The sequence below is a fragment of the Pygoscelis adeliae genome, unplaced genomic scaffold (assembly GCF_000699105.1).
Source record: "Pygoscelis adeliae isolate BGI_AS28 unplaced genomic scaffold, ASM69910v1 Scaffold582, whole genome shotgun sequence".
Classification (NCBI taxonomy): domain Eukaryota; kingdom Metazoa; phylum Chordata; class Aves; order Sphenisciformes; family Spheniscidae; genus Pygoscelis; species Pygoscelis adeliae.
Window position 1 is genome coordinate 1,236,985 of NW_008824281.1, and position 8,580 is coordinate 1,245,564.

At 55.0% G+C, this 8,580-nt stretch overlaps 2 protein-coding genes across 2 annotated transcripts; one reads left to right on the plus strand and one right to left on the minus strand.

The window, feature by feature from the left end:
- Positions 1 to 238: 238 nt before the first annotated feature.
- On the plus strand, positions 239 to 3,876 carry LOC103912203 (chromosome unknown open reading frame, human C19orf10). Its single transcript, XM_009318432.1, has 6 exons — positions 239 to 268; positions 703 to 753; positions 1,482 to 1,543; positions 1,873 to 1,954; positions 2,545 to 2,617; positions 2,989 to 3,876. Exons 1-6 carry the CDS (start codon positions 239 to 241, stop codon positions 3,066 to 3,068), a joined length of 378 nt encoding a protein of 125 aa, XP_009316707.1. The 3' UTR covers positions 3,069 to 3,876.
- A 1,960-nt stretch (positions 3,877 to 5,836) lies between these two features.
- TNFAIP8L1 (tumor necrosis factor, alpha-induced protein 8-like 1) lies at positions 5,837 to 7,293 on the minus strand. Its single transcript, XM_009318411.1, has one exon. It carries the CDS (start codon positions 7,291 to 7,293, stop codon positions 6,733 to 6,735), a length of 561 nt encoding a protein of 186 aa, XP_009316686.1. The 3' UTR covers positions 5,837 to 6,732.
- Positions 7,294 to 8,580: the final 1,287 nt, after the last annotated feature.

Genomic DNA, 8,580 nt, shown 5'->3' on the forward strand with positions numbered 1-8,580 from the left:
CGGGGAGACCCGGCCCCTGACGGGGACAGGGGAGGGGGACCCCAGGGAGAGAGGGGTCCCCAAGGGGGGGTCTCCAAAGGCAGGAGGAGGCTCCCAGGGCGAGGGGGGTCCTCAGGGCGAAGGGGGTCGCCAAGGGGGGGTTCTCCCGCAGAAGGAGGTCCCCAAGCAAAATGGGTCCCCAAGGTGGGACAGCCTCTGTGGTGAGGAGGTCCCCAGGGAGGGAGGCTTGCCATGGAGAATGGCCCCCGAAGAGAAAGGGATCCCCAAGGTGGGTTTCCAGAGGGAGGAGGTACCCCAAGGGGAGGGAGGGGTCGCCGGGGGAAGGGGGTCTCGAAAAAAGAGGGTCCCCATGGGAAGGAGGCTCACGAAGGGGAAGGGGCTCTATGGAGAGGGGGGCTGGGAGTCCCTGGGCCCCCAGAACATGGGTTCCCACCCCAGCACCACGGGGTCCTGCTGACACCCCACGGGGGATGAGGGCTGCAGAGTCCCCGGCTCTGTCTGCGCTCCACCAAGGTCCGGACATGGACGTGGTGTGTGCCCCTCCGCGGTCACCCCCAGGGTGACTGCTGCACAGTGCCGCAGCCCCGGTAATTCTCTCAGGTGTCCCCAGGCCTCACATCATCGCCGAGAAGTGGCTGATGGTGAACAAAGAGGAGGTCCTGCTCGAGCGAGGCTGCTCATCGTCGTCTTCTTTTCTTTCAGGGGGATTACACCTGCACCTTCACATACTCAGCTCAGGGAGGAACGAACGAGGTGAGTTGGGCAAACCTTCATGTGTTTCCCTTACGCTCAGTCTTTACGGCTGCACAGAGTGAGAAGCTGTTCGGGACGATTTTGTTTGTGATGAGCTGATTCCAGGGACCGGGAGCTGTGAGGAAGGGTGGTCGCACCGTTTCCAACGCTGTATGTTTGCAAAAGTAACTTGTTGGATTTGCTCCCTGAACAGAAGCATCCTTCCTGTGTTCCAGTGATGCTGTGGTTCGCAAGGCCGTGACATTTGTAAGGCTTAACAGATCTCTGGGCTGGATGTCTCTGGAGAACAGGGAGTGACATTTTCATACCCCAGTTGGTAGGAAGGACCTCGTAAGAGTAACTCCTGTGTTCTTTAGGAGGCTTGAAGGTATTTTGCAGCTTGTGTTGCTGCTGCAGTAAGTGCTGTGCAGATACACAATTTGTACTTTCTTATCTGCAAGTCCTATTAGAATCAGGTCCTTTTAGTGTAAAGGGAAATGAGACTTTAACTCTTTTCTGTAACTGTACTAATGAAATCGTGGAGAGGAGAGGGCAACCAGGCCTTGAGCTTTGTGTAACACAAAGTAAAAGGGGCTATCAGCAAGCGTTGTGTGGTTATGTTGTGTTGTTTTAGAATGGTTGAAACTTGCCGTGCCTGCAGCTGGGAGGAGAGGTGACTGGCCTCAGGGGTGAGCGGGAAGTGGGAGGCTCTTACCCACATTAACTGTTTGGACCTTTCCCCTCTGCAGCAATGGCAGATGAACATTGGAGTCAGTGAAGACAACCTGTTCTTCTCCTGCTCCGTCTGGAGGTGCGTTCTTTAACCCCAAACTCTCTGAGACAAAAGCAACAACAAGGCAGGTGGGATCTGGGCCAGGGACCCTGCCTCCCGGCTGGGTTTGCCTCCCAGCCAGATGGCACCGGAGGGCTTTTCCCTCCCAAGAGATACTGTGACTCTGGGTGGGCTCTTTAGCCAGGCAGTGGTTGATAAATGCTGTGTTCCCCCCTTTCCCCCCTCTACACTAGATGGAGCTACAAGAGAGCCAGAGGTGGCTGTGGAGGGAGGGAGCCATGAATCCTGAGCTCGCCTGCACCTCCACCCTCTCTGCCGATGTCAAAGACTCTGCTTTCTTGTTTCAGGCCCCAAGGGAAGTCTTATCTCTTCTTTACCCAGTTTAAAGCTGAAGTGAAAGGAGCCAAGATAGAGTATGCCATGGCTTATGTAAGTCCCAGCTGATCACTTGGAAGCAGGCGCGTGGGAGGCTGCTATAACACATGAATTGGGCATGGAAGACATTTATTAGACATGGTGCAATAAAACGTACTCCATCACGTCTCTAATTAGAGAGTGGTGGCAGTCAGGAGAGAGGCCGCAAGTAGCCTCTCCTGCACCATTTTATTTCGGCTCCCTCAACGCCATCGGTTTGCTGCTGGCTTTGCCAGCCTCGCTGACTCCAAAAGACACGGTCCTGCCAGGGTGCGCTGCACAAGGGGAGCCTTGGTTTGCCTCAAGAAATTGCATCTGACAAAGTAAATAAAAACTCTGCTGGTGCTTTTGTCTGGCTCGTTCTTCCATTTCCCAGTCTTCGGTGGTGAGGCTTTCAGTCACCCGAAGGACACAAGTTTGTGGTTTAATAGGAAATGGAAAAATAGCCAGAGATTTTCTTTCAAATTTCCTTTGTGGATTTAATTCTTTCACTCCACGTTATTAAAACACAAGTTCATTCTTCAAAATGTGCTGTTTGTTTGCTTTAAATACAGTACCTTCTTGGATTGCCTCAGCTACTTAATCCTTCTTCCTTCCCATTTTAGTCTCAAGCTGCGGCGGGTGGACAAAGCGACGTCCCCTTAAAACAGGAAGAATTTGAAATCACCGAAACAACAGGTCTGTGACCGAGAGAACTGTGTGAGAAAGGGTCTGGACTGGGAGACAAGCCTGGCTGGCTACCAGGAGACGAGTATTTAAGCAGATAGCTGACAATGTATAGGAGACCAGTGCATGTTCTCGCCCCAGGAGTCGGGGGTATAGTGCTCTTGATCCATAGCTGGTGGCAGGATTTTGCAGGTCCCGTTCCAGTGTAAACGTTAAATTAGCATGGGGGAAGAACGGGTTTATCACAATGTGCTTATTGCGTGCATAAAAAGGAAGTGCAATGCCCGACTTGCTGGCTTTATCGTCTTGGAAATGAACCAGCAGGGCTGTTTTGTTCATGCCTTACCATCTGTTTATCCTGTGCTTGTCTTCTCTCTTTCTAGTGTCTCACAGGGAAGGCAAGTTCCGCTTTGAACTGTCCAAACTCATGATTGTAGCAAAAACACCCCACGACGAGCTGTGACCCTGAGGCCAGTGCTGGGCAGGGTGTTTTGGCCAGAAGAGCATGGCAGATGAAGAGGATTACTTGTTAACTGCGGGTTTTTTTGGTTGGCCAAACCTTTTATGTTTTCCATATTGAAACGTGCTAGGGTCCAACACAAGTGGGGCTTGGAGGTGTTAAGACGGATGCATTCTGTCTTGTGTCAGAGTAACAATGTGCTTTGCAGCTGGAAACCTCCTCTGAGACTCCTGATCTGCAGCCAGCCATTCTGTCGCCCGCTTTCTGCTTGGTTGATCTGCTGAATATGGTAAAGCTCCCCTCGAACGGGGGCTCCTTATCTCCCTTGCTAGGAAGAGCAATGCAGAAAGATAAGTGGCTGGATTTAAACAGGGTTTGCTAAAGGAAAGTTGTTAACTCTCTAGTCTCTGGAGGGGAGACAGGATTTCTCTCTCTGCAAGCATGACAGGAGGAAGTAATTAAATTGGGGGGGGAAGGAAGGGGTAGGGTTGGCCAAAGCTATCTGACTCCTTGTTGAGCACAGCTACGGCAGACCGTCGCTGCCTTCGCTGGGGAGGATGTTCTGGACCTGCCCTAGTGCAGAGCGCGGGTTGGGATAACTTGGCATGGGGAAGGCAGAGCTGCTTATTCTGACACAACCCAGGAATCAATCCAAGCAACACTTTCGTGTCTCAGTACAACTGCAGGACTATTTTCTATGTACAGAAGTGATTTTTTTCTTATCTAGAGTAATAACAGTGAGGGAATGTGGAATTCCTTTCCTGTGTAAATACAACACAAATAAAGAAATAAAGCATCATGCTCTGGCCTGAGCTTGCTCTGCTCTGTGACTCCTGCCCTCTCCAACTGGATGCCCAGCGAGCGGCGCGACCTTCGGCGTTTGCTTGGCCAGGAGGAGCCGAGATGTCACACGGGAGTTTGGAGGCTGCAGGGGGTTTACGGGGGTTCTGCCCACCCGAGAGGAGTCCCAGCACGTGAGGACAAGACTCCAGCTGTAAGTTTGCATAACCCGGCACTCTCATGACGAGTGCTTTTGATGCCCGGTGATGGTTGTGGTCGTTGGCAGCTGCTTTGCCCATTTTGGGGGGGGACTTGCCTGTTTTTTGGCAGCCTGGGGGTGCTTTGCACTGGGGATTTTACAAGCTCTGTTGTCCAGGCTGCTCCTAAATGCTTCTTTCTCTGCTGCGCAGCTGCTTCTGGATCTGCAGATAACCTGCAGGGCCCAGGGGTGTCCCCAGCGTGCTCCTACCTGAGCTCTGAGACGCGTTTAGGGTGCTGATGTTGCAGGTCTCTGACCTCTCTCCCTGTTTAACCAGTCGCTCGGAGGGAACCAGACCAAAGGGAGTTGAAGGGACTCATTCCCCACACTTGTACAGCCAGGGTTGGGATGGGAAACCCAGGCCATAAGATGGCTCTTCTAGCAGAGAGTGTGCTCTCCAGGGCTTCCCCGGGACAAAAAGGCAAGAGTTTGGGAACGAGGTGGGTGTTTGCCGTGGGGCGTGGGGGAGAAGTTTCAGATTAGACACCTGTATGCGAAGGAAAGCTGGTGCCAGGCATTTGGTGGGTTAAGTGCTGTCCTGGGGTGTACGAAACCCTGGGGACAAAGGGAACAGCCGTGAGCCGGGGCTCGTCTGAGCAGAGATGTTTCGTGCAATTAAGGAGCATCTTGCAGCTGGTGCCGACGCGCACCTCGAACAGCACAGCGAAGCGTTTCTGGCTGTCAGCGCGGCAGCCGCCGCCACCGCATCCATCAGCCCCGTTCAGCTCTGCCTGCTCGCCGCATCTGCCGATAACTCCACCGAGCTGTTTCCAGCTCTGGCTCCTCTTCAGCACATACCTGACAGCTGCCGCGAGCCCAGGGGGGGACGGGAACGTCTGTTCTCAAATGCCGCGCGCCAAAGGCCGACTTCACCCTGCCCTCCCCGAGGGACCACCACCTCGGTGGAGCTTGGCCGCATTCTCCTCCATGCAAATGTGCTTTACCCTCCACCCCGAGCTGCGTCACGCAATTGAATTAGCTGCGATAGCTGGAGCCAGGCCTATGAAATGACAGAGATAGCGGCTTTATTTCTTTTATTTAATCTTTAAGGCTGAAAGTTATCAGCGCTTCGAGCCAGCGGTGGAAGGGGAGCAGCGAACGGGAGCCGTGGAGCCGCTCTCTGCCCACGAGCGTTGGCAGCCTCCTGTGCCTGGAGACATCCCATGGAACAGGAGGCACAAGAAGGTTGCGGAGATAAGGCCGGCTGAAATTGTGCGGCATCTTGTATGCTAAAAGGGCAATTTTCGGTGTTCAAAGCTGAGATCAGCGTTTTGGAAGCGGGCCACGGCTGGTGCATCCATGCTCTGAGAGCACAACGCTTTTACAACACGCCTGTATTTAATTCTGCAAAGTTGCCCGTTGCTTTCTGCTCTCAGGGTTGTGCTTTTCAAGCTCCTGCTGTGGAGCGAGGGGACGCGGGGATGCAGAGGAGCACGTGTGAGCGTCTGCGTGGGAGCAGGATCCGCTCCCCCCGGGCCCCCGGACCTTTGCTATCGGTTTGCGCTGGGTTTTGCCCCACGTTTCCTCCCACCAGTTCAGCGCCGGCCGTGCAAAGCCCAGAGCTGCTGTGCCACGGTGCAGGGGCAGCCCGGCCGGCAGCGATGCCGGGGGACGGAGAGTAAAAGCCCCAGGCCGCAGGGAGCAATCGCCATTTAAAAGACGAAACCGACTGCCCCCGGCACTCATTTTATCGCTGCCGACCGCCTTTGTATCAACCACGTGGAGCACCCAGGCCAAACAGGTGAGTTTATTTAAATAACTCATCAGGGCTACAGAGTTTGCTAAAAAATAACAACCATAACTCAGTCGAGGACATGTAAAACGTACAAAATCCTAGGGAGAGCTTTGGACAACCACCAGGGAAGGAGACGGAGCCATCACAGTGGTACTGTCGCGGGAGGCTGGCGGGGGGAGTTGGGTCTTGGGTGAAGGGGTGTACCTGGGATGCAGGGAAGGAGCAGGTCCCTCCAGCTCCCTCCCTGCCCCAAGGGACAGCCGCTTGCCCAGGTGAGGTGGGATCCTTCTGGTCTCAAGGACTTGTCTTTTAGGAAGCCAAAGCCCATGCTAGCCTGCAAGGTGCAGAAGCACCTTCCTACCCTGGGCAGCACAAGTCTGGACCATGATTTCCTCCCACCATGTCATGGAGCTGCTGAAAGAAAACCATGGGGCTCCACAACCTTCCGGTAATAGGGTCTCACAACCCTTCATCCAACCAACTGCCCACCCGCTCAGAGACACCTTAGAGGTGTTACACACCACGGGTCTTTGGTTTGGTTTTCCCCCAGGAGGGTTACGATAGAGTTCAAGGTGAGGAGTCCAGTTCCTTGGACTCTGAGCTAAGAGCACTTGGTGGGCAAAGGAAATCAAACTGTACAGCGGGAGCCCAGAAGCCCAGGATCACCTGGAAAGGACTCAGTCCAGCGCAGGGCGGGTTTGCAGACCCCAGGCAAGGGTTAGACAAAGTCAAGAGGTTCAGTCTTTTGTAGAAACGAGGAGAAAGTGAGTTAGCACTACAGAGGAGAAGAGGACGTCAAGCCTGGTGATGGTCAAAACAGGCGTACATCCTGTCCTCGGTCTCACAGAAGGCAGAGTCTGGCAGTTGCTGCCGATAGCCCATCTTGGCCAACTTCATATGTTGTCCTCCTCCAGCATCTTGTTAACCCCTTCGCAGATCCTCTTCAGGTGGGTGCGGTAGGGCTCGGATGGCCCGTAGAGAGCCGAGAGGAACTCGTAGTCCGCAAAGTGATTGAAGACGTGGTTGATGCGGGAGTGGGATTTGGCTGTCAGGTGGCCGTTGACAGCCTGGTGCAGCAGGTCCCGGCACTCCGTGAGGACACCCGACATGACCCGACGGTCAAAGGTGAAGTCTATCTGGTGGAAGCTGACGGCCGTCATGGCCAACGTATGCACCTTCTTGCGGAAGCGCTCCATCACCAGCAGCTCCTCGGGGTTGAACTGCCCATTGCGGTAGAGCACGCCCAACTTCATGACGATCTTGATGAGGTTTTTGATGATCTTCTGGGCCTCTTTGCGGTTGTGGGTGTACTCCTTGGTGGCCCGGTAGAGCTCATCCAAGATCTCGCTGCTGGTGTCGTCAATGAAGACGTTGGCTATGGTCTTGGTAGCCATCTTGCTTAAGAGCTTCTTCTGGGCCTGGAGGGCCAAGTTCTTGGTGCTGAAGGTGTCCATCTCTGCAGGGAGAAGAGGCACACACACAGTTCAGCCCATGCCCTGGATCAGTCCCCATCCCTTCTCCTCCCCACGCAGCCTTTTGGGAGGAGGAGGAGCGTCTCCAGCCAACGGCAAGACCAAGAGGAGCTTCTGGGTGCCAGGGCAGGCACGAGCTGAGCTCACGCCCCGGGTTTTGTTGGTGGGATGAGTTACATGGTGTTCCCACCTTCCTTCCCCCAAACTCTGGGGAGAATCTGCAGCGCGACGGGCAGCATCAGAGACGAGCGAGGTCTCCATACCTGAGTGTCGCCCGCAACCTTCCATCCACGTCTCCTTCCTGCAACTGGCGCCGCCCTCCTCCCCGTGCAGGAAGGACTCTTGCCCCATCATTTTAACGTTTTTCTTCCTTAAAACCTGACTCATTTCCTGCAGAGTGAGTTGGGGACAGCCCAGGTGATGGCTGAGTCACCCACCGCAGCCGGCACGGCCACGTGCTGGCGTACAGCCCGGCGCTCGCTGAGGCTGGGACGGCACAGCCGGTTTGCAGCACCCACCGATGTGCATTGAAGCCCTTTTCCCCGGTGCTGCCCGCCCTGGTATGCCCACGCCGTCGGAGCTCGGACTTGTTCTGCCGCCATCTCGGCTTCCTCCGGAGCTTCCACGAGCATCGCACGGAGGTGAATAATTCGGCAAGCCAGAAACCTCACCCCTTGCTCACCTACAGCCCGACTCCCCGCACCCCAGCGGGACCAAATCAATCATTTTGGGCAGATGACGGCTTTAAAAACTGCTGTGAATAAATAAAACGCTACCGACCCTGGAGATGCATCTTGCCCCGGGAAATCGCAGAGCTACAAATCACAGGGAGGCGAGAACAGCATGATAACAACCGGCTCCCGTGCCAGGATGGATGGGCAGAGATGGGGGTTGCTTATGCAAGAGCCTGCACGTGGCACGGTCAGCCTGGCAAAGCGAGAGCGGGGAAGGGATGGGATTGCGCTATAAATACATCACCGGGGAGGGGAGTAGAGCTATTTAAGCTAAAGGATGCTGCTGGTGTGAGAATGGATGGGGATAAATTGGCCATGGATATGGAGAGGAGAGTCTCTCATCCGCAGCCCCGCCGACTATTCTAGCGCAGAACTGACTGTCCCCATCATGGGCAGCCCTGCGGACACCCCCGGCCGAGCCGCCGCGCAGTCCCAGACCCCATCTGGGGATCCTCGATCCTGCTCCTACCACCACGGAACGCACGCCGGGCTCTCAGGACCAAACCCCGGCTTCCCATGGGGCTCAGATACCCCG

Bases quoted from the DNA above. Each gene is read 5' to 3' on its own strand.
- TNFAIP8L1 (XM_009318411.1), bottom strand. From the start codon at position 7,293: ATGGACACCTTCAGCACCAAGAACTTGGCCCTCCAGGCCCAGAAGAAG.
- LOC103912203 (XM_009318432.1), top strand. From the start codon at position 239: ATGGCCCCCGAAGAGAAAGGGATCCCCAAG. The intron at 269-702 runs GTGGGTTTCCAG...CTTTTCTTTCAG, and splicing joins AAGAGAAAGGGATCCCCAAG to GGGGATTACACCTGCACCTT. The intron at 1,544-1,872 runs GTGCGTTCTTTA...TTCTTGTTTCAG, and splicing joins TTCTCCTGCTCCGTCTGGAG to GCCCCAAGGGAAGTCTTATC.